At 54.3% G+C, this 24,298-nt stretch overlaps 1 protein-coding gene across 1 annotated transcript in view; it reads left to right on the forward strand.

Moving 5' to 3' along the window:
* The window catches only part of LOC144596869 (adenylate cyclase type 8-like), a 104,584-nt gene that overhangs the window by 65,556 nt on the left and 14,730 nt on the right, over positions 1 to 24,298 (forward strand). Inside the window, exons 10-12 of the mRNA XM_078405733.1 lie at positions 19,955 to 20,113; positions 21,618 to 21,764; positions 22,407 to 22,499. Of these exons, the coding sequence (XP_078261859.1) occupies positions 19,955 to 20,113; positions 21,618 to 21,764; positions 22,407 to 22,499 (399 nt within the window). The remainder of the gene's footprint in view (positions 1 to 19,954; positions 20,114 to 21,617; positions 21,765 to 22,406; positions 22,500 to 24,298) is intronic.

Consider the following 24,298-nt stretch of genomic DNA (forward strand, 5'->3'; position numbering starts at 1 on the left):
TCACATGCCTGCTTTCAGCCCAATCCCTCTAAACGGGTCCTGTCCATGCACCTGCCCAAATCTTTCTTAAATGTTGCAACTGTCCCAGCCTCAACTACCTCCTCCGGCAGCTTGTCCCATACACCCACCACCCTTTGTGGAAAAAAGGTTGCCCCTCATGTTCCCATTAAATCTTTCTCCGCTCATTTAAATTCAAGCCTAACATGGGCAGGACCTACACATTGTTTTGTTTCCTTTTCACCTTCAGCCTTTGCTATTTACTCCATCCATCTGGCACTCACATCCCCCCCCCCCCCCCCCCCCCCCCCCCCCCTCCCCTCTCCTCACCTGTATATACCTATCACTTGCCAGGCTTTGTCTCTCTTGTTCCGCTTTCTCCACCCTCTCCCCACTCCCCTAACTCCATCAGCCTGAAGAAGTCGTCCTTAAATGCAGGAGAGGTGCCGGAAGACTGGAGGGTAGCAAATGTTGTGCCTCTATTCAGGAAGGGCTGCAGGTAATGCTGGGAACTACAGGCCGGTGAGAACATCTGTAGTTGGTAAGTTACTGGAGAGTATTCTAAGGGATAGGATATACGGGCATTTGGATGGGTAAAAGTGATTAGGGACCGTCAGCATGGTTTTGTACGTGGAGGTCGTGTCTCACAAATCTGATTGAGATTTTTAAAGTTGTGACCAAAAAGGTTGATGAGGGCAGAGCTGTAGATGTTGTGTACATGGACCCAGTAAGGTGTTCAACAAGGTTCCGCATGGTAGGCTGCTCTGGAAGGTTAGATCTCATGGGATCCAAGGAGAGATAGCTGAATGGATAGAAAATTGGCCCCACGGAAGGAAGCAGAGGGTGATGGTGGAAGGTTGCTACTCAGACTGGAGGGCCTGTGACTAGTGGTGTGCCTCAGGGTTCGGTGCTGGGCCCGTTACTGTTTGTCATCTACATCAATGATTTGGATGGAACATACAGGGCAAAATTTGCAAGTTTGCAGATGATACAAAAGTGGGTGTTTTGATAGTGAAGATGGTTGTGAACGATTGCGGCAAGGATCTTGATCGACTGGCCAGGTGGGTTGGGGAAGATGCTGGAGTCAATTATAAAAGAAGAAATTGCGGAATATTTGGATAGTAGTAACAGGATCGTTCCGAGTCCGCATGAATTTACGAAGGGGAAATCATGCTTGACTAATCTTCTGGAATTTTTTGAGGATGTAACTAGGAAAATGGACAAGGGAGAGCTGGTGGATGTGGGTGTGTACCGGGACTTTCAGAAAGCCTTTGACAAGGTCCCACAAAGGAGATTAGTGGGCAAGATTAGAGCACATGGTTTTGGGTAGGGTACTGACATGGATAGAAAATTGGTTGACAGACAGGGAACAAAGAGTAGGGATTAACAGGTCCCTTTCAGAATGGCAGGCAGTGACTAGTGGGGTACCGCAAGGCTCAGTGTTGGGACCGCAGCTATTTACAATATACATTAATGACTTAGATGAAGGGATTAAAAGTAACAGCAAATTTGCGGATGACACAAAGCTGGGTGGCAGTGTGAACTGTGAGGAAGATGCTATGAGGTTGCAGGTGACTAGGACAGGTTGTGTGAGTGGGCGGATGCATGGCAGATGCAGTTTAATGTGGATAAATGTGAGGTTATCCACTTTGGTGGTAGGAACAGGAAGGCAGATTATTATCTGAATGGTGTCAAGTTAGGAAATGGGGAAGTACAAAGAGATCTGGGTGTCCTTGTTCATCAGTCACTTAAAGTTAGCATGCAGGTACAGCAGGCAGTGAAGAAAGCTAATGGCATGTTGGCGTGTATGACAAGAGGAGTTAAGTATAGAAGCAAAGAGGTCCTTCTGCAGTTGTACAGGACCTTAGGGAGACCGCATCTGGAGTACTGTGTGCAGTTTTGGTCTCCAAATTTGAGGAAGGACATTCTTGCTATTGAGGGCGTGCAGCGTAGGTTCACGAGGTTAATTCCTGGAATGGCGGGACTGTCGTACGTTGAAAGACTGGAGCGACTGGGCTTGTATACACTGGAATTTAGAAGGATGAGAGGGGATCTTATTGAAACATATAAGATTATTAAGGGATTGGACACATTAGAGGCAGGAAACATGTTCCCAATGTTGGGGGAGAACCAGGGGCCACAGTTTAAGAATAAAGGGTAGGCCATTTAGAATGGAGATGAGGAAAAACATTTCAGTCAGAGAGTTGTAAATCTGTGGAATTCTCTGCCTCAGAAGGCAGTGGAGGCCAATTCTCTGGATGCTTTCAAGAGAGAGCTCTAAAAGATAGCGGAGTCAGGGGGTATGGGGAGAAGGCAGGAACGGGGTACTGATTGTGAATGATCAGCCATGATCACATTGAATGGTGGTGCTGGCTCGAAGGGCCGAATGGCCTCCTCCTGCACCAATTGTCTATTGAATGGTTGATGGAATTTAATGCAGAGAAATGTGAGGTGTTGCATTTTGGGAAGTCTAACATGGACAGGACCTACACAGTGAATGGTTGGGCTTTGCGGAGTGTTGTAGACTAGAGGGATCTAGGAGTGCAGGTGCATGGTTCCTTGAAGGTGGAGTTGCAGGTTTTTGGCACATTGGCCTTCATCAGCCAGAGTATTGCGCACAGTTCCCCAAATCCATAAACACACTGTCCTGGCAGACCCATTGTTTCTGCCAACTCCTGTTCCACTGAAATTATTTCAATGTAGCTCATCTCCATCCTATCCCACCTCGTCCAATCCTAGTTTAGTTTAGTTTAGTTTAGAGATACAGCGCGGAAACAGGCCCTTTCAGCCCACTGGGTCCACGCCGACCAGCGATCCCCGCACACTAACACTATCCTGTAGTCACTAGGGACAATTTTTACATTTACCAAGCCAATTAATCTACAAACCTGCAAGTCTTTGGAGTGTGGGAGGAAACCGAAGATTTCGGAGAAAACCCACGCAGGTCACGGGGAGAACGTGCAAACTCCGTACAGAGAGCACCCGTAGTGGGGATGGAACCCGGGTCTCCGGCGTTGCATTCGCTGTAAGGCAGCAACTCTACCGCTGCGCCACCGTGCCAACCCGATCTACGTCCTGATACCTCACACGCCCTTTGTCTCTTTAATTTCATTTTCAGAGCCCCCACTCCCTCATCTTTACTAAGCAGTCTGAAGACGGGTCTTGACCTGAAACGTCACCCATTCCTTCTCCCCAGAGATGCTGCCTGTCCTGCTGAGTTACTCCAGCATTTTGTGTCTATCTTTGGTTTAAACCAAGCATCTGCAGTTCCTTCCTACACTATTGAGTAAAGAAGTTGGGAGGTCATGTTGCAGTTGTATAAGACATTGGTGAGGCCGCATTTAGAGTATTGTGTTCAGTTCTGGGCATCATGTTCAAGGAAAGATGTTGTCAAGCTGGAAAGAGTGCCGGGAAGATTTACGAGGATGTTGCCAGGTCTAGAGGGTGTGAGCTATAGGGAGTGGTTGAGTGGGCTGGGACTCTATTCCTCGAGCAGATTGATGAGGGGTGATCTTTTAGAGGTGTATAAGATCATGAGAGGAATAGATCAGATAGAAGCACAGAGTCTCTTGCCCAGAGTAGGTGAACCATAGACAATAGACAATAGACAATAGACAATAGAAAATAGGTGCAGGACAATAGACAATAGACAATAGACAATAGGTGCAGGAGTAGGCCATTCAGCCCTTCGAGCCAGCACCGCCATTCAATGCGATCATGGCTGATCACTCTCAATCAGTACCCCGTTCCTGCCTTCTCCCCATACCCCCTCACTCCGCTATCCTTAAGAGCTCTATCCAGCTCTCTCTTGAAAGCATCCAACGAACTGGCCTCCACTGCCTTCTGAGGCAGAGAATTCCACACCTTCACCACCCTCTGACTGAAAAAGTTCTTCCTCATCTCCGTTCTAAATGGCCTACCCCTTATTCTCAAACTGTGGCCCCTTGTTCTGGACTCCCCCAACATTGGGAACATGTTATCTGCCTCTAATGTGTCCAATCCCCTAATTATCTTATATGTTTCAATAAGATCCCCCCTCATCCTTCTAAATTCCAGTGTATACAAGCCCAATCGCTCCAGCCTTTCAACATACGACAGTCCCGCCATTCCGGGAATTAACCTAGTGAACCTACGCTGCACGCCCTCCATAGCAAGAATATCCTTCCTCAAATTTGGAGACCAAAACTGCACACAGTACTCCAGGTGCGGTCTCACCAGGGCCCGGTACAACTGTAGAAGGACCTCTTTGCTCCTATACTCAACTCCTCTTGTTACGAAGGCCAACATTCCATTGGCTTTCTTCACTGCCTGCTGAACCTGCACGCTTCCTTTCATTGACTGATGCACTAGGACACCCAGATCTCGTTGAACCCCCCTCCTCCTAACTTGACACCATTCAGATAATAATCTGCCTTTCTATTCTTACTTCCAAAGTGAATAACCTCACACTTACCTACATTAAACTGCATCTGCCATGTATCCGCCCACTCACACAACCTGTCCAAGTCACCCTGCAGCCTTATTGCATCTTCCTCACAATTCACACTACCCCCCAACTTAGTATCATCTGCAAATTTGCTAATGGTACTTTTAATCCCTTCGTCTAAGTCATTAATGTATATCGTAAATAGCTGGGGTCCCAGCACCGAACCTTGCGGTACCCCACTGGTCACTGCCTGCCATTCCGAAAGGGACCCATTTATCCCCACTCTTTGCTTTCTGTCTGTCAACCAATTTTCTATCCATGTCAGTACCCTACCCCCAATACCATGTGCCCTAATTTTGCCCACTAATCTCCTATGTGGGACCTTGTCGAAGGCTTTCTGAAAGTCGAGGTACACCACATCCACTGACTCTCCCTTGTCAATTTTCCTAGTTACATCCTCAAAAAATTCCAGTAGATTTGTCAAGCATGATTTCCCCTTCGTAAATCCATGCTGACTCGGAATGATCCCGTTACTGCTATCCAAATGCTCAGCAATTTCGTCTTTTATAATTGACTCCAGCATCTTCCCCACCACTGATGTCAGACTAACTGGTCTATAATTACCCGTTTTCTCTCTCCCTCCTTTCTTAAAAAGTGGGATAACATTTGCTATCCTCCAATCCACAGGAACTGATCCTGAATCTATAGAACATTGAAAAATGATCTCCAATGCTTCCACTATTTCTAGAACCACCTCCATTCGGCCCTTCGAGCCAGCACCGCCATTCAATGTGATCATGGCTGATCATTCTCAATCAGTACCCCGTTCCTGCCTTCTCCCCATACCCCCTGACTCCGCTATCCTTAAGAGCTCTATCTAGCTCTCTCTTGAATGTATTCAGAGAATTGGCCTCCACTGCCCTCTGAGGCAGAGAATTCCACAGATTCATAAACTCTCTAACTAAAAATGTTTTTCCTCATCTCTGTTCTAAATGGCCTACCCCTTATTCTTAAACTGTGGCCCCTGGTTCTGGACTCCCCCAACATTGGGAACATGTTTCCTGCCTCTAACGTGTCCAACCCCTTAATAATTTTATACGTTTCGATAAGATCCCCTCTCATCCTTCTAAATTCCAGTGTATACAAACCTAGTCGCTCCAGTCTTTCAGCATACGACAGTCCCGCCATTCCGGGAATTAGCCTAGTAAACCTACGCTGCACGCCCTCAATAGCAAGAATATCCTTCCCCAAATTTGGAGACCAAAACTGCACACAGTACTCCAGGTGCGGTCTCACTAGGGCCCTGTACAACTGCAGAAGGACCTCTTTGCTCCTACACACAACTCCTCTTGTTCATAAGTTCAAGGTGAAACAAAGAAACATAGAAAATAGGTGCAGGAAGAGGCCATTTGGCCATTCGAGCCAGCACCGCCATTCATTGTGATCATGGCTGATCATCCACAATCCGTAACCTGTGCCTGCCTTCTCCCCATATCCCTTGATTCCACCAGCCCCTAGAGCTCTATCTAACTCTTTTTTAGATTCATCCATTGAATTGACCTCCACTGCCCTCTGTGGCAGAGAATTCCACAAATTCACAACTCACTGGGTGAAAAAGGTTTTTCTCAGCTCAGTTTTAAATGGCCTCCCCTTTATTCTTAGACTGTGGCCTCTGGTTCTTGACTCCCCCAACATTGGGAACATTTTTCCTGCATCTAGCTTCGAATAGCTTGCATCCAGCTTAGAATTATTGTTATACCAACCTGTGCTGCTGTCTGTGTGGAGTTTGCATGTATTTCCTGTGAATGCGCGGGTTTTCTCCAATTGCCTTGGTTCCTACATCCTGAACATGTGGATTATTGGTCACTGTAATGTGCCCCTAGTGTAGATGGGTGGTGGGAGAACCAAAGGCATGGATGGACATCTATATACTAAAACTCTTGATTGTTTGTTTGTTTGTTCCTGAACTACAGCCAAAACGGTACACGATAGCGCGACAATTTTAGGCCCATCTTACTCACCGTCGTCCCTTTGGTGCTAATGGAAGAAGTTTCATTGAAATCGGTGTTATATTTTTTAAGTTATTCATATTTTAAAGTTTAAATCTATCTCCTAGGGAGGATGGGGGGAAGGAGGGAGGATAAGGGGGGCTGAGGGGGATGAAGGGGGGGAGGGGGGGAAGAAGAGGGGAGGGGAGGAGGGAGGGAGCGGGGAGGGGGATGGGGGTGGAGGGAAGGGTGGGGGGGAGGGGGTGGGGAGGAGGGGAGGGGGGGTGGAGGGAATGGTGGGGGAGGGAGGAGGGGGAGGGGGAGGGGGACAGAGGAGGAGGGGGGGGAGGGGGGCAGAGGAGGAGGGTGCGGGGAGGGGAGAAAGGGGGGGGAGGGGGAGGAGGGAGAGGGGGGGGAGGGGAGGAGGGAGAGGAGGGGAGGGAGGGAGGGAGGGGAGGAGGAGGAGAGGAGGGGAGGGAGGGAGAGAGGGGGGAGGGGAGAGGGGAAGGGGGAGTGGGGAAGGAAGAGGGTGCTGCACCAATGCAGGAGAGGATTGGGCCCAACAGGTCCACGTGGTCTAGGAATGTAAAAAATTATAAAACGACTGGACAAGCTAGATGCAGGAAAAATGTTCCCAATGTTGGGGGAGTCCAGAACCAGGGGCCACAGTCTAAGCATAAAGAGGAGGCCATTTTAAAACTCAGGTGAGAAGAAACTTTTTCACCCAGAGAATTGTGAATTTGTGGAATTCTCTGCCACAGAGGGCAGTGGAGGCAAATGCACTGGATGAATTTAAAAGAGAGTTAGATAGAGCTCTAGAGGCTAGTGGAATCAAGGGATATGGGGAGAAGGCAGGCACGGGTTATTGATTGTGGATGATCAGCTATGATCACAATGAATGGCGGTGTTGGCTCGAAGTGCCAAATGGCCTCCTCCTGCACCTATTTTCCATGTTTCTATGTTTCAATGACATCTGAAAGAGGGAAGATCAGAGGTGAATAATTGTGAGAAGGATCTGAAAGTTGGGCTAATGATAGATTGAATGGCCTCCTATGTTATCCAACCCCCATGTGTGAATCAGGAGCATGCTGAGGCCACTCGGTCCTTCCAGTCCACTTTACTCTTCAGTAAGAACATGTCTAATCTGACTGTAACTCAACTCAGCATCCACGTGTACCTACACAAGACTTCATCCTCACTCTACTGATCCGTGCCTAAAAAATAGTTATTGCCTCTGCTTTCACCACTCAGCCAATGACTTGCCACCCTCTGAGGAAGTCTAGTTTAGTTTAGATCAGGGATACGGCGCAGAAACAGGCCCTTCGGCCCACCGGGTCCGTGCCGACCAGCGATCCCCGCACATTAACACCATCCTACACACACTAGGGTCAATTTACACATACACCAAGCCAATAAATCTACAAACCTGCACGTCTTTGGAGTGTGGGAGGAAACCGAAGATCTCGGAGAAAACCCACGCAGGTCACGGGGAGAACGTACAAACTCCATACAGACAGCACCCGTAGTGGGGATGGAACCCGGGACTCCGGCGCTGCATTCGCTGTGAGGCAGCAACTCTACCGCTGCACCACCGTGACCGCCTCTATGAAAACCATTGTCTCTTTGCGCTCTTTAATGGGTGCCCCTTCATTTCAAAAGTGGTGCCCGTTCCATATTCACCCACGTGGGGATACATCCTCTTCTCATCCAACCTGAAAAGACCCCTCTGGGCTTTGTATGCTTCCGTCGAGCCCCTTCTCCCCTTCACACTGCTGCGTGTCTCCATGTCTCAGTGATAAACGTGCAACAACGCTGCAGTGATAAACGTGCAACAACGTGGAAACAAATGCCAGGCTTGCGTGTTTGTCTATAAACGAACAAAGAGTCTTGGAACAAAGAGTCTGACACAAAATGCTGGAGTAACTCAGCGGGACTGGCAGCATCTCTGGAGAGAAGGAATGGGGTACGTTTCGGGTCGAGTCCCTGCTTCAGACCCGACCCAAAACGTCACCCATTCCTTCTCTCCAGAGATGCTGCCAGTCCGCTGAGTTACTCCAGCAGTTTGTGTCCATCTTCGGTTTACACCAGCACCTGCAGTTCCTTCCTACAACAAAGAGTCTGAGACTGGGCTGTGGAACCTTGTTCATCTGGACAAGACCTATGCAGGTGGGCCATGCAAAGGCTTTGTCCTTGGCCTTGAGGCAGACGGACGGCTAGTCAGCCAGCCAGCCACCCCGCCCGGGCCACAGAGGTAGCGGATAATGGGCCTGGATAGACTGTCCTAAACCTGACCCTGTTTTTTCCCTCAGTTCTTTATGCTGAATGGTGTGATACCCATGATCACCTCGGCTATCTTTCTCCACCTACACTCGGTTGTGAAGATGTTGTGCCTCACATTGATGATAGCCATCTACATCCTCATCTTTGAGGTCACGCTCCAGGATAGCAGTCATTTCGCAGAAATGTCATTGGAAAGGTAATGTCGCCAGCTTTCAAATTAACTTCCAACCAAACTACCAGGCGTAACATGCAGTAGAACACTACAGCACAGCAATGGGCCCTTCAGCTCACCAGGAGTGCCAGCTTCATGCCCATTTAAACTGATCTCACCTCCCTGCACTTTTCCCCATCCCCTGCACTTTCCATGTGCCCATCTCAAATCCTCAGAAATGCCACTATTGCATCTGCGAAGGTAGACACAAAATGCTGGAGTAACTCAGCGGGTCAGGCAGCATCTCTGGAGAAGAAGGAATGGGTGACGTTTCAGGTCGACACCCTTCTTCAGACCTGGTGCCAGGGGAGAGGGAGACTAGAGATATGGAAGGGTAGGGTGTGAAAACAACAGATCAAAGCAGACGATGATAAGGAAATGTGGAATGGTTCATTGTTAGCAGAGGAGAAGGTGGCAAGGCGTACATGGAAAATAGATACATAGAAAATAGGTGCAGGAGGAGACCATCTGGCCATTCAAGCCAGCACCGCCATTCATTGTGATCATGGCTGATCATCCACCCGTGCCTGCCTTCTCCCCATATCCCTTGATTCCACTAGCCCCCAGAGTATCTAACTCTCTTTTAAATTTATCCAGTGAATTGGCCTCCACTGCCCTCTGTGGCAGAGAATTCCACAAATTCACAACTCCCTGGGTGAAAAAGTTTTTTCTCACCTCAGTTTTAAATGGCCTCCCCTTTATTCTTAGACTGTGGCCCCTGGTTCTGGACTCCCCCAACATTGGGAACATTTTTCCTGCATCTAGCTTGTCCAGTCCTTTCATAATTTTATACGTCTCTGTAACTCTATAAGTTGTTGGTTAGACCGCACTCAGAGAACAGTGGCTTGTTCTGGTTTTGTGGCTTTAGGAAGGCAGTGATTAAACTGGAGAGAAGATTCATGTTGCCACGACTGGGGAGCTTCAATTATCAGGAGAGACTGGGTAGATTGGGACTGTTCCTTGAAGCTCAGGATGCTGAAGGGCGATCTGATAGAGGTAGAGGTGTCTGTTCACGAGGGGATTAGATAGGGTAGACGCACAGGTAGTCTTTTACCCAGAGCAGGGGAATCAACAACATTTCATTAACAACATTTAAAAGACATTCGGACAGGTGCATGGATAGGAAAGCTTTCAATGGGTATGGGCTAAACCCAGACAGATGGGACATTTTGGTTGGCATGGGCAATTTGGGCCGAAGGGCCTGTTTCCGTGCTGTATTGCTCTGAGTGAATCGTTGCAGAAGTGACTGGTTCTGTGTTTCTGCCTCCACAGTACCTACTACAAGTGGCATCAAGGGATCATCTTCTTGCTGATGTTCATGTTTCTCATGACAGTCGCTTACCATGCACGACAGGCAAGCCACTTTTTAAAAAAATAATCCAAAATGCTTTTATTCAATTAAACACAAATACAGAGTAGTAACAAAATCAAGACTGCCGATATTGGCAGTTTACAATCAAACAGTTATCAGATTAAAATATTGCCAACTTTATCTACAATACACCCGACCCCCTCGCGGCGACCATCGCTCACGGAAGGCCTCCACCATTCCCGTGGACACCGCGTGTGTGTGTTCCCCCTCCAGGGGCACGCGGGCACGGACGTAGGCCCGGAAGAGGGGCAGGCAGTCGACCCGGGCAGAAGCCTCGACTACCCGCTAACAGGTAGGTCACTGAGAGATCAGCTCCCGTCTCTCCCTGTCCCTAGGCCCAGGCCTGGTCTCCAGTTAGGGTTGCCAACTTTCTCACTCCCAAATAAGGGACAAAAGGTGACGTCACTGCCCCGCACCCCAAGTGACCTCACCCAGCCGGCAGCCATGTGCTCCCGCTCCATCAATGTCGGCCACCCGGGCCGGGAGGTGGGTTGCTATGCAACCTCCGTCAGGCGGCGCCCGGACCTCCGGGCCTACACTGTCCCGTCCTACAGCGGCATCCGGGCCTACAGCGTCTGGTCCTACAGTGCCCGTGCCTACAGTGTCCGGGCCTACATTGTCCGGGTCTACAGTGTGTGGGCCTACAGCGGCCCCCGGGCCTACAGTGTCCAGGCCTACAGCGGCCCCCGGGCCTACATTGTCCGGACCTACAGTGTCTGGGCCTATGGTGTCCAGGCCTACAGCACCGTGGCCTAATACAGGACAAGGGCAGTCCCGCACGGGACAAACCAATTTAGCCCATTATAAGGGAAGTCCCGCCTAATACGGGACAGTTGGCAACCCTATCTCCAGTCACTTCCTGTGCAGTGGCCTATAGCAGGGTGTCTGGCTACACAGAGTGCAGTTTCTGCACCCAGTAAGCTGGTGTGGAATGAGGTTGTGTTCTGATGTGCGTCTGGCCAAGTGGAGCCTTTGAGAGGAACATCAGTGCCATTAGAGCACTGCATTTCCCAAGTGGGCCTTGCATCTTTTTCTTGTTTTTCCTTTTTCTTTAACCAAAATTAATTTAATCAATTATTAAAAATGATATTTACAGTACAATGTAAAAGGAAACAAAACTCACCACCAAAATGCACGTCAAACAAATATACCAAATAAACACCGATACAACGATATTACAATTCCCATTGAGGATTCATTCTACCCCAAACCGTCGGTGCCCAGCGCTCCTGGAAATCCCCCAAGGTGCCACTACTGCAGAGTTTCACCCTTTTGGTGTAACTAATGGTGTGGCAGTTTTTCAGAGAGAGATGGACAAACTTGTTGAACAGGAAAACCTTAAAGATACTTTCCCTTATCTTGATAATATAACTATTGCAGGAAAAGACCAAGCTGAACATGACAAAAATGTACAACGGTTTTTAGAAGTTGTACATTCTAAAAATCTAACATTAAATGAGGCTAAGTCAATAATATCAGTGTCATCAATTAATATTCTTGGTTATTGGGTTGGAAATGATATGATCAAGCCTGATCCAGAAAGACTCCGCCCACTCCAAGAGATACCTGTTCCAGCTACATTAAACTCTCTACGAAGGGTTCTTGGTATGTTTGCATATTATGCTAAATGGATACCAAATTTCTCTGACAAAATTCAACCTTTGATTAGAGCAAAATCTTTCCCCCTTGACTCTACAGCAATTGGTGCCTTTAATTCTTTAAAGAAACAATTAGAATCTGCGACATTACACGCCATCGATGAGGATCTCCCCTTTGTTGTTGAATGTGATGCCTCTGATTTAGCAGTATCAGCAACATTAAATCAAGGAGGACGACCAGTGGCATTCATGTCTCGTACTCTCCAAGGTAGTGAATTGCATTACCCACCCGTCGAAAAGGAAGCTACAGCAATTATTGAAGCAGTGAGAAAATGGAGTAATTTCCTTGCTCGCCAGCACTTCACTTTGATAACAGATCAGCATTCAGTAGCTTTTATGCTAGATAATCGGAAGCTAACGAAGATTAAAAACAGTAAAATTCATGAATGGAGGATTGAATTATCTGCATATAGTTATTCAATCGAGTACCGCTCTGGTAAGGATAATGTTGTTCCGGATGCATTAACTCGAGCATTTTGTGCCTCTGTTCATTCTTCTGCACTCATTGATCTCCACAATGGGCTGTGTCATCCTGGAGTCACTCGTATGTTATATTATGTTCGTTCCAAAAACTTACCTTTCTCTACAGAAGATGTGAAGATGACGTGTGCTTCATGTAGAATCTGTGCTGAATTAAAACCAAGGTTCTTCCGTTCTGTAGAAGGAAGATTGATCAAAGCTACTCAACCTATGGAACGTTTGAGTATTGACTTCAAAGGGCCTTCACCATCCTCCTCTCAAAATGTTTATATACTTACCATAGTTGATGAATATTCGAGGTTTCCATTTGCCTTTCCTTGTCCAAATATGTTAGCTGCTACGGTTATCAAATGTTTAGATCAACTGTTTTCATTCTGTGGATTTCCAAGTTACGTACATTCTGATAGGGGCACCTTATTCATGTCAAAAGATTTAAAGGACTACCTTTCTAATAGAGGAATTGCAACAAGTAAAACAACACCATATCATCCTATTGGAAATGGTCAGTTTGAGAGGTATAACGGAATCATTTGGAAAGCAGTGAAACTAGCTTTAAAGTCAAATGACTTACCAGATCAGCAATGGGAATGTGTTCTACCAGATGCATTACACTCCATCAGATCTCTACTGTCAGCCGCTACCAATACTACTCCACATGAGTGGTTCTTTAACTTCAAACGGCGTTCTTCTAGTGGTACTTCTCTGCCATCATGGTTGACTAGCCCTGGGCCTGTGTTGCTTTGTCGGTATGTCCGATCAAATAAGAATGAGCCCTTTGTTGATGAAGTTGAACTGACTGATGTCAACTCTTCTTATGCAACTATCAAGTATCAGGATGGACGTCAGTCAACTGTCTCACTTCGTGACCTCGCACCATGTCCATCTTCTCCATCACTCCTTGATAATATTAATCGAGAACTTCCTTCAACACTCCCATCATCCCCTATGAAAACTTCTATAAGTAATTCTAAAATTGAAAATGTAAATAACAATATGAGTGAAGTTGATGACCAAGCAACATATGTCCCACCAGCTATTGAAACACCATTATCTCCTGATGCTCCAGTGCTGCGACGGTCATCAAGACATACTAAACCCCCTGACCGTCTCAACTTATAAATAGGAGGGGAGAATGAAGTGTGCGCATGTGCGGGACTCTCGGGCGGGCGAGGCCTGTGGAATCAGCGATAATTTCCAGACGCTTTGAAGATGTGTATTACAGAAATTAGTTGCTTAAAGCTTAAATAAAGTTTAAGTAAATTGGAATTTTCATTTGCCTCACAACACTAGGATTCCGACATTTTAGCTGGGACAGTGTAGGTCAGGATACCCGGACGCCGCCTAATGGAGGTTGCTTAGCAACCCGCCTCCCGGCCCGGGCGGCCGCCATTGGTGGAGCGGGAGCGAGTGGCCGCTGGCCGGGTGAGGTCACGTGGGACGCGGGGCGCGGGGCGGTGATGTCACATTGACCCGTATTTGGGAGTGAGGAAGTTGGCACCCTACCCAGGAGCAAACCGACAGGGAGATTCCACCCTCCCGATCGACCCTCCCCACTCCCTGCCTTGTGCCCAAACACCAAAATTGTGGGACTAAAATGCAGCCAGAACTTGAGGAGCAGCCCCTTCAGATATTGGTACCGGGGGTGGGCCTTGCATTCTGTGTGGGGCACCGTGTGTGTGGGACCGTGCCTGCTGTGTGTGGGACCGTGCCTGCTGTGTGTGGGACAGTGCCTGCTGTGTGTGGGACCGTGTGTGCGGGACCGTGTCTGTGTGTGGGACCGTGCCTGCTGTGTGCGGGCACCATGCCTGCTGTGTGTGGGACCGTGTGTGCGGCGCAGTGCCTGCTGTGTGTGGGACCGTGTGTGCTGTGTGTGGGACCGTGCCTGCTGTGTGTGAGACCGTGTGTGTGTGGGACCGTGCCTGCTGTGTGTGGGACCGTGTGTGTGTGGGACCATGCCTGCTGTGTGTGGGACCGTGTGTGCGGCGCAGTGCCTGCTGTGTGTGGGACCGTGTGTGCTGTGTGTGGGACCGTGCCTGCTGTGTGGGGGACCGTGCCTGTGTGTGGGACCGTGCCTGTGTGTGGGACCGTGCCTGTGTGTGGGACCGTGCCTGCTGTGCGTGGGCACCATGCCTGCTGTGTGTGGGACCGTGCCTGTGTGTGGGACCGTGCCTGTGTGTGGGACCGTGCCTGTGTGTGGGACCGTGCCTGTGTGTGTGGGACCGTGCCTGTGTGTGGGACCGTGCCTGTGTGTGGGGGACTGTGCCTGTGTGTGGGACCGTGCCTGTGTGTGAGGGACCGTGCCTGTGTGTGTGGGACCGTGCCTGTGTGTGAGGGACCGTGCCTGTGTGTGGGGGACCGTGCCTGTGTGTGGGGGACCGTGCCTGTGTGTGAGGGACCGTGCCTGTGTGTGTGGGACCGTGCCTGTGTGTGAGGGACCGTGCCTGTGTGTGGGGGACCGTGCCTGTGTGTGGGGGACCGTGCGTGCTGTGTGGGGGACCGTGCCTGTGTGTGGGACCGTGCCTGCTGTGTGTGGGACCGTGTGTGTGAGGGACTGTGCCTGCTGTGTGAGGGACCGTGCCTGCTGTGTGTGGGACCGTGTGTGTGAGGGACTGTGCCTGCTGTGTGGGGGACTGTGCCTGTGTGTGGGGGACCGTGCCTGTGTGTGGGGGACCGTGCCTGCTGTGTGAGGGACTGTGCCTGTGTGTGGGGGACTGTGCCTGTGTGTGAGGGACTGTGCCTGTGTGTGGGGGACTGTGCCTGTGTGTGAGGGACTGTGCCTGTGTGTGGGGGACCGTGCCTGCTGTGTGAGGGACTGTGCCTGTGTGTGGGGGACTGTGCCTGTGTGTGTGGGACCGTGCCTGTGTTGTGGGACCGTGTGTGTGAGGGACCGTGCGTGCTGTGTGCGGGACCGTGCCTGCTGTGTGCGGGACCGTGCCTGCTATGTGTGGGACCGTGTGTGTGAGGGACCGTGCCTGTGTGTGTGGGACCGTGTGTGTGAGGGACCGTGCCTGTGTGTGTGGGACCGTGCCTGTGTGTGTGGGACCGTGTGTGTGAGGGACCGTGCCTGTGTGTGTGGGACCGTGCCTGTGTGTGTGGGACCGTGCCTGTGTGTGTGGGACCGTGTGTGTGAGGGACCGTGCCTGTGTGTGTGGGACCGTGCCTGTGTGTGAGGGACCGTGTCTGTGTGTGGGACCGTGCCTGTGTGTGTGGGACCGTGCCTGTGTGTGTGGGACCGTGCCTGTGTGTGTGGGACCGTGCCTGTGTGTGGGGGACTGTGCCTGCTGTGTGAGGGACTGTGCCTGTGTGTGTGGGACCGTGCCTGTGTGTGTGGGACCATGCCTGTGTGTGGGGGACTGTGCCTGCTGTGTGAGGGACTGTGCCTGCTGTGTGAGGGACTGTGCCTGCTGTGTGGGGGACTGTGCCTGTGTGTGTGGGACCGTGCCTGTGTGTGGGGGACCGTGCCTGTGTGTGTGGGACCGTGCCTGCTGTGTGAGGGACCGTGCCTGTGTGTGTGGGACCGTGCCTGTGTGGGGGACCGTGCCTGTGTGTGGGACCGTGCCTGTGTGTGTGGGACCGTGCCTGTGTGTGTGGGACCGTGCCTGTGTGTGGGACCGTGCCTGTGTGTGTGGGACCGTGCCTGTGTGTGGGACCGTGCCTGTGTGTGTGGGACCGTGCCTGTGTGTGGGGGACCGTGCCTGTGTGTGGGACCGTGCCTGTGTGTGTGGGACCGTGCCTGTGTGTGGGGGACCGTGCCTGTGTGTGGGACCGTGCCTGTGTGTGTGGGACCGTGCCTGTGTGTGGGGGACCGTGCCTGTGTGTGGGGGACCGTGCCTGTGTGTGGGACCGTGCCTGTGTGTGTGGGACCGTGCCTGTGTGTGGGGGACCGTGCCTGTGTGTGGGGGACCGTGCGTGCTGTGTGGGGGACCGTGCCTGTGTGTGGGACCGTGTGTGTGAGGGACTGTGCCTGCTGTGTGGGGGACTGTGCCTGTGTGTGGGGGACCGTGCCTGTGTGTGGGGGACCGTGCCTGCTGTGTGAGGGACTGTGCCTGTGTGTGGGGGACTGTGCCTGTGTGTGTGGGACCGTGCCTGTGTTGTGGGACCGTGTGTGTGAGGGACCGTGCGTGCTGTGTGCGGGACCGTGCCTGCTGTGTGCGGGACCGTGCCTGCTGTGTGTGGGACCGTGTGTGTGAGGGACCGTGCCTGTGTGTGTGGGACCGTGCCTGTGTGTGTGGGACCGTGCCTGTGTGTGTGGGACCGTGCCTGTGTGTGTGGGACCGTGCCTGTGTGTGTGGGACCGTGCCTGTGTGTGTGGGACCGTGTGTGTGAGGGACCGTGCCTGTGTGTGTGGGACCGTGCCTGTGTGTGAGGGACCGTGTCTGTGTGTGGGACCGTGCCTGTGTGTGTGGGACCGTGCCTGTGTGTGTGGGACCGTGCCTGTGTGTGTGGGACCGTGCCTGTGTGTGGGGGACTGTGCCTGCTGTGTGAGGGACTATGCCTGTGTGTGTGGGACCGTGCCTGTGTGTGTGGGACCATGCCTGTGTGTGGGGGACTGTGCCTGCTGTGTGAGGGACTGTGCCTGCTGTGTGAGGGACTGTGCCTGCTGTGTGGGGGACTGTGCCTGTGTGTGTGGGACCGTGCCTGTGTGTGTGGGACCGTGCCTGTGTGTGTGGGACCGTGCCTGTGTGTGTGGGACCGTGCCTGCTGTGTGAGGGACCGTGCCTGTGTGTGTGGGACCGTGCCTGTGTGGGGGACCGTGCCTGTGTGTGGGACCGTGCCTGTGTGTGTGGGACCGTGCCTGTGTGTGGGGGACCGTGCCTGTGTGTGGGGGACCGTGCCTGTGTGTGGGACCGTGCCTGTGTGTGTGGGACCGTGCCTGTGTGTGGGACCGTGCCTGTGTGTGGGACCGTGCCTGTGTGTGAGGGACCGTGCCTGTGTGTGGGGGACCGTGCCTGTGTGTGGGGGACCGTGCCTGTGTGTGGGGGACCGTGCCTGCTGTGTGGGGGACCGTGCCTGTGTGTGGGACCGTGTGTGTGAGGGACTGTGCCTGCTGTGTGGGGGACTGTGCCTGTGTGTGGGGGACCGTGCCTGTGTGTGGGGGACCGTGCCTGCTGTGTGAGGGACTGTGCCTGTGTGTGGGGGACTGTGCCTGTGTGTGTGGGACCGTGCCTGTGTTGTGGGACCGTGTGTGTGAGGGACCGTGCGTGCTGTGTGCGGGACCGTGCCTGCTGTGTGCGGGACCGTGCCTGCTGTGTGTGGGACCGTGTGTGTGAGGGACCGTGCCTGTGTGTGTGGGACCGTGTGTGTGAGGGACCGTGCCTGTGTGTGTGGGACCGTGCCTGTGTGTGTGGGACCGTGCCTGTGTGTGTGGGACCGTGCCTGTGTGTGTGGGACCGTGCCTGTGTGTGTGGGACCGTGCCTGTGTGTGGGACCGTGCCTGTGTGTGGGACCGTGTGTGTGAGGGACCGTGTCTGTGTGTGGGACCGTGCCTGTGTGTGTGGGACCGTGTGTGTGTGGGACCGTGCCTGTGTGTGTGGGACCGTGCCTGTGTGTGGGACCGTGTGTGTGTGGGACCGTGTGTGTGGGACCGTGTGTGTGTGGGACCGTGCCTGTGTGTGGGACCGTGTGTGTGTGGGACCGTGCCTGCGTGTGAGGGACCGTGCCTGTGTGTGGGACCGTGTGTGTGTGGGACCGTGCCTGTGTGTGGGACCGTGTGTGTGAGGGACCGTGCCTGTGTGTGGGACCGTGCCTGTGTGTGTGGGACCGTGCCTGTGTGTGTGGGACCGTGCCTGTGTGTGTGGGACCGTGTGTGTGTGGGACCGTGCCTGTGTGTGAGGGACCGTGCCTGTGTGTGGGACCGTGTGTGTGTGGGACTGTGCCTGTGTGTGTGGGACCGTGCCTGTGTGTGGGACCGTGCCTGTGTGTGTGGGACCGTGTGTGTGTGGGACCGTGCCTGTGTGTGTGGGACCGTGTGTGTGTGGGACCGTGCCTGTGTGTGTGGGACCGTGTGTGTGTGGGACCGTGCCTGTGTGTGGGACCGTGCCTGTGTGGGGGACCGTGCCTGTGTGTGGGACCGTGCCTGTGTGTGTGGGACCGTGCCTGTGTGTGTGGGACCGTGCCTGTGTGTGGGACCGTGCCTGCTGTGCGTGGGCACCATGCCTGCTGTGAGGGACCGTGCCTGTGTGTGAGGGACCGTGCCTGTGTGTGAGGGACCGTGCCTGTGTGTGAGGGACCGTGCCTGTGTGTGGGGGACCGTGCCTGTGTGTGTGGGACCGTGTGTGTGTGGGACCGTGCCTGTGTGTGTGGGACCGTGCCTGTGTGTGTGGGACCGTCTGTGTGTGGGACCGTGCCTGTGTGTGTGGGACCGTGCCTGTGTGTGGGACCATGCCTATGTGTGGGACCGTGCCTGTGTGTGGGGGACCGTGCCTGTGTGTGTGGGACCGTGCCTGTGTGTGGGACCGTGCCTGTGTGTGTAGGACCGTGCCTGTGTGTGTGGGACCGTGCCTGTGTGTGTGGGACCGTGCCTGTGTGTGTGGGACCGTGTGTGTGAGGGACCGTGCCTGTGTGTGCGGGACCGTGTGTGTGAGGGACCGTGCCTGTGTGTGTGGGACCGTGTGTGTGTGGGACCGTGTGTGTGTGAGACCGTGCCTGTGTGTGAGGGACCGTGCCTGTGTGTGGGACCGTGCCTGTGTGTGGGACCGTGCCTGTGTGTGGGACCGTGTGTGTGAGGGACCGTGTCTGTGTGTGGGACCGTGCCTGTGTGTGTGGGACCGTGTGTGTGTGGGACCGTGCCTGTGTGTGTGGGACCGTGCCTGTGTGTGGGACCGTGTGTGTGTGGGACCGTGTGTGTGGGACCGTGTGTGTGTGGGACCGTGCCTGTGTGTGGGACCGTGTGTGTGTGGGACCGTGCCTGCGTGTGAGGGACCGTGCCTGTGTGTGTGGGACCGTGTGTGTGTGGGACCGTGCCTGTGTGTGGGACCGTGCCTGTGTGTGGGACCATGCCTTTGTGTGGGACCGTGCCTGTGTGTGTGGGACCGTGCCTGTGTGTGGGACCGTGCCTGTGTGTGGGGGACCGTGCCTGTGTGTGTGGGACCGTGCCTGTGTGTGTGGGACCGTGCCTGTGTGTGTGGGACCGTGCCTGTGTGTGTGGGACCGTGCCTGTGTGTGTGGGACCGTGCCTGTGTGTGTGGGACCGTGCCTGTGTGTGTGGGACCGTGTGTGTGAGGGACCGTGCCTGTGTGTGCGGGACCGTGTGTGTGAGGGACCGTGCCTGTGTGTGTGGGACCGTGTGTGTGTGGGACCGTGTGTGTGTGAGACCGTGCCTGTGTGTGAGGGACCGTGCCTGTGTGTGGGACCGTGCCTGTGTGTGGGACCGTGCCTGTGTGTGGGACCGTGCCTGTGTGTGGGACCGTGTGTGTGTGGGACCGTGCCTGTGTGTGGGACCGTGTGTGTGTGGGACCGTGCCTGCTGTGCGTGGGCACCATGCCTGCTGTGTGCGGGGAAATGCAGAGATTGAGCGCCCATGTTTGTCCCTCCCGCTCACAGATCGAGTCGACTGCACGACTGGACTTCCTGTGGAGGCTGCTGGCCAAGCGGGAGATGGATGAGATGGCAGAGCTACGGAGGCACAACGAGAGCCTCCTCAACAACATCCTGCCTCAACATGTGGCCCAGCACTTCCTCAACAAGGATCCCAACGACGAGGTACAACCCGCTGTGTGCTCTAACACTACCCGCTGTGTGCTCTAACACTGACCCGCTGTGTGCTCTAACACTACCCGCTGTGTGCTCTAACACTAACCCGCTGTGTGCTCTAACACTACCCGCTGTGTGCTCTAACACTGACCCGCTGTGTGCTCTAACACTGACCCGCTGTGTGCTCTAACACTACCCGCTGTGTGCTCTAACACTGACCCGCTGTGTGCTCTAACACTACCCGCTGTGTGCTCTAACTGAACCCACTGTGTGCTCTAACTGAACCCGCTGTGTGCTCTAACTGAACCCGCTGTGTGCTCTAACACTGACCCGCTGTGTGTTCTAACTGAACCCGCTGTGTGCTCTAACACTGACCCGCTGTGTGCTCTAACTGAACCCGCTGTGTGCTCTAACACTGACCCGCTGTGTGTTCTAACTGAACCCGCTGTGTGCTCTAACACTGACCCGCTGTGTGCTCTAACACTGACCCGCTGTGTGCTCTAACTGAACCCACTGTGTGCTCTAACTGAACCCGCTGTGTGCTCTAACTGAACCCGCTGTGTGCTCTAACTGGACCCGCTGTGTGCTCTAACTGAACCCGCTGTGTGCTCTAACTGAACCCGCTGTGTGCTCTAACTGGACCCGCTGTGTACTCTAACTGAACCCGCTGTGTGCACTAACACTGACCCGCTGTGTGCTCTAACACTGACCCGCTGTGTGCTCTAACTGAACCCGCTGTGTGTTCTAACTGAACCCGCTGTGTGCTCTAACACTGACCTGCTGTGTGCTCTAACACTGACCCGCTGTGTGCTCTAACACTACCCGCTGCCCTGGTCCACCGTCCGGACACTAAGTGGCGGTCGGTGTTGCCTTCCGGTCGCGAGGTGACCCCGCGGTGGGGGTCCCTCTACGCAGGAATTCTGCCCCTCTCCATCGGGGACCTGGGGTGGAAGGTATTGCACCGAGGAGTCCCCTGCAACCTGTTCCTCGCGCGGTTGGTTCACAGACTCGCCAACCGCCTGCCACTGTTGTGGGTTGGAAGAGTCTGTGTATCACGTGTACATGGAGTGTGTGAGGTTGCAGCCCTTGTTCCAATATCTAAAGGGGCTGCACCTAGTTTCAATAGGTATATTTGTTTGTATAATATTCTGGTGGTGGGTTCTGTTTTGGTTTTATTGTATTGTATATATTATTTTAATATTTGAATAAATATTTTTGGAAAAAAAAAAAGAGAAAAAAAAGAAGAAAAAAAAACCAAAAAAAAAAACTACCCGCTGTGTGCTCTAACTGAACCCGCTGTATGCTCTAACACTGACCCGCTGTGTGCTCTAACACTACCCGCTGTGTGCTCTAACACTGACCCGCTGTGTGCTCTAACACTACCCGCTGTGTGCTCTAACACTGACCCGCTGTATGCTCTAATGATTGCAAGGGCCCTTGTTGGGGATGATGTAAATGTTGTGACAGGTGGATTGTAAAGTGTGTGTTGTGCTTGTCTGCCCGCGCTGCCCAGGAAATCTACTTTGAGTCTCACAGCGATGTGGGCGTCCTGTTTGCCTCCATCCCGGAGTTCAACGCGTTTTACTCCCAGGCGGAGGGCAACAAGCAGGGCATGGAGTGCCTGCAGCTGCTCAACGAGATCATCGCTGACTTCGACGAGGTGCTTATTGTGCAGGACCACCCCATTCATGCACCCCTTAGCCCCCGACACCCCCCCACACCCCCACACCCCCCCACAACCCCACACCCCCCCACAACCCCCCACACCCCCCCCACACCCTCCCCCCACACCCCCACACCCCCCACAACCTCCCCCCCTCCCCCCCACACACCCCCACACCCCCCACCCCCCCACAACCTCACACCCTCCCCCCCACAACCCCCCACACCCCCCCCCACAACCCCACAACACCCCCCCACAACCCCACACCCTCCCCCCACACCCCCCCCACACCCCCACACAACCCCCCCACCCCCCCACAACCCCACACCCTCCCCCCCACCCCCCCACACAACCCCACCCCCGCACCCTCCCCCCACCCCCACACCTGCCCCCACACCCCCCCACACCACACACTCCCCCCATACCCCCACCCTCCCCACCACCCACTCTCCCCCGACACCCCCCCACACACCCCACACCACACCCCCCCCATCCCCACACCTTCCCCCCCCCACACCCACACCCCCCCGATACCCCCCCACACCCTCACCCCCCCCGACACCCCCCTTGTACACCTTGTTGGGCTTTGCCGATGGATGGGCCTGACTGACCCGACTTCATTCTGTCTCCACTCTGCAGCTTATAAGTGATGAACGCTTTTGCAAAATAGAGAAGATCAAAACCATTGGGAGTACGTACATGGCGGTGTCAGGGCTCACCACGCAAATCGAGGTGTGTACACTCACACGGGATGCACACCGCACAACATTGATCACTGCCCAATGCATTTGCAAACACGGAGCACGTTTTTCTGGGTTACCAAATCTCAGTAAGTCAAGCCATTACATCACGGCTTCACTGATCCTGGCTTCAATCCAGACCTTGGTGCTGTCTGTGTGGAGGTTGCACGCTCTGCCGTGGCTCCATGGGCTTCCACCAGATACTCAGAATGCTGCCTGAATTAGAGAACTAGAGGCGTGCAGGTATGTAGGTTAATTGGCTTGGTAAATGTAAACATTGTACCTAGTGGGTGTAGGATAGTGTTAATGTGCGGGGATCGCTGGGCGGCGCCGACCCGGTGTTTCTGCGCTGTATCTCTAAACTAAACTAGAGACCAATAGTTTGCAGGAAAGGTTGATTGGTTGCCGGGAGAGCTGATTCCCCAGGGTGGAATTATGAGAGGTGTAGTAGATAAGGTGGACAGTCAGAAACTTTCCCCAGGGTGGAATTATCAGGGACTAGAGGACATAATTTAAGGTGAGAGGGGCAAAGTTTAAAGGAGATTAGACCAAGTGGACCCGTTGGGCCAAACCTCTCCTGCATTGGGGCAGCACCCTCTCCTCCCCCCCCCCTCCACTCCCCCTCTCCCCTCTCCCCTCTCTCCCCTCCACTCCCCCTCCATTCCCCCTCTCCCCTCACCCCTCTCCCCTCTCCCTCCCTCTCCCTCTCCCCTCTCCCCTCTCCCCTCTCCCCTCTCCCCTCGTCCTCCCCCTCCACTCCCCCTCCCCCTCTCCCCCTCCTCCCCCCCTCCATTCCCCCTCCCCTCACCCCTCTCCCCTCTCCCTCTCCCTCTCCCTCTCCCCTCTCCCCTCTCCCCTCTCCCTCTCCCCTCTCCCCTCTCCCCTCTCCCCTCTCCCCCTCCCCCTCTCCCCACTCCCCTCTCCCCTCACCTCCACCCCTCCACTCCCCCCTCTCCACTCCCCCACTCCCCTCACCCCACTCCCCTCTCCCTCTCCCTCTCCCTCTCCCCTCTCCCCTCCCCCCTCTCCCCTCCCCCCTCTCCCCTCTCCCCTCTCCCCTCTCCCCTCTCCCCTCTCCCCTCTCCCCTCTCCCTCTCCCCTCACCTCTCACCCTCACCCCTCTCCCCTCTCCCCCTCCCCTCTCCCCCTCTCCCCTCTCCCTCTCCCCTCTCCCCTCTCCCCTCACCTCCACCCTCCACCCCTCTCCCCCTCCCCCTCCCCTCCCCCCTCTCCCCTCTCCCCTCTCCCCTCTCCCCTCTCCCCTCTCCCCTCTCCCCTCTCCCCTCTCCCTCTCCCCTCTCCCCTCTCCCCTCTCCCCTCCCCCCTCCCCCCTCCTCCCCTCCCCCCTCTCCCCTCCCCCCTCTCCCCTCTCCCCTCTCCCCTCCCCCCTCTCCCCTCTCCCCTCTCCCCTCTCCCCTCTCCCCTCTCCCCTCCCCCCTCTCCCCTCTCCCCTCACCTCTCACCCTCTCCCCCTCTCCCTCTCCCTCTCCACTCCCCCTCTCCCCACTCCCCACCCCCCTCCCACTCCCCCACACCCCCACCCCCCTCCCCTCTCCCCTCTCCCCTCTCCCCTCTCCCCCCCCCTCCCCCCTCTCCCCTCCCCCCTCTCCCCTCCCCCTCTCCCCTCTCCCCTCCCCCTCTCCCCTCTCCCCTCTCCCCTCTCCCCTCTCCCCTCTCCCCTCTCCCCTCTCCCCTCCCCCCTCCCCCCTCTCCCCTCCCCCCTCACCCTCTCCCCTCTCCCACTCCCCTCACCCCCTCCCCCTCCCCCACTCCCCACTCCCCTCTCCCCTC

This window comes from Rhinoraja longicauda, chromosome 9 (genome assembly GCF_053455715.1).
Source record: "Rhinoraja longicauda isolate Sanriku21f chromosome 9, sRhiLon1.1, whole genome shotgun sequence".
NCBI lineage: Eukaryota > Metazoa > Chordata > Chondrichthyes > Rajiformes > Arhynchobatidae > Rhinoraja > Rhinoraja longicauda.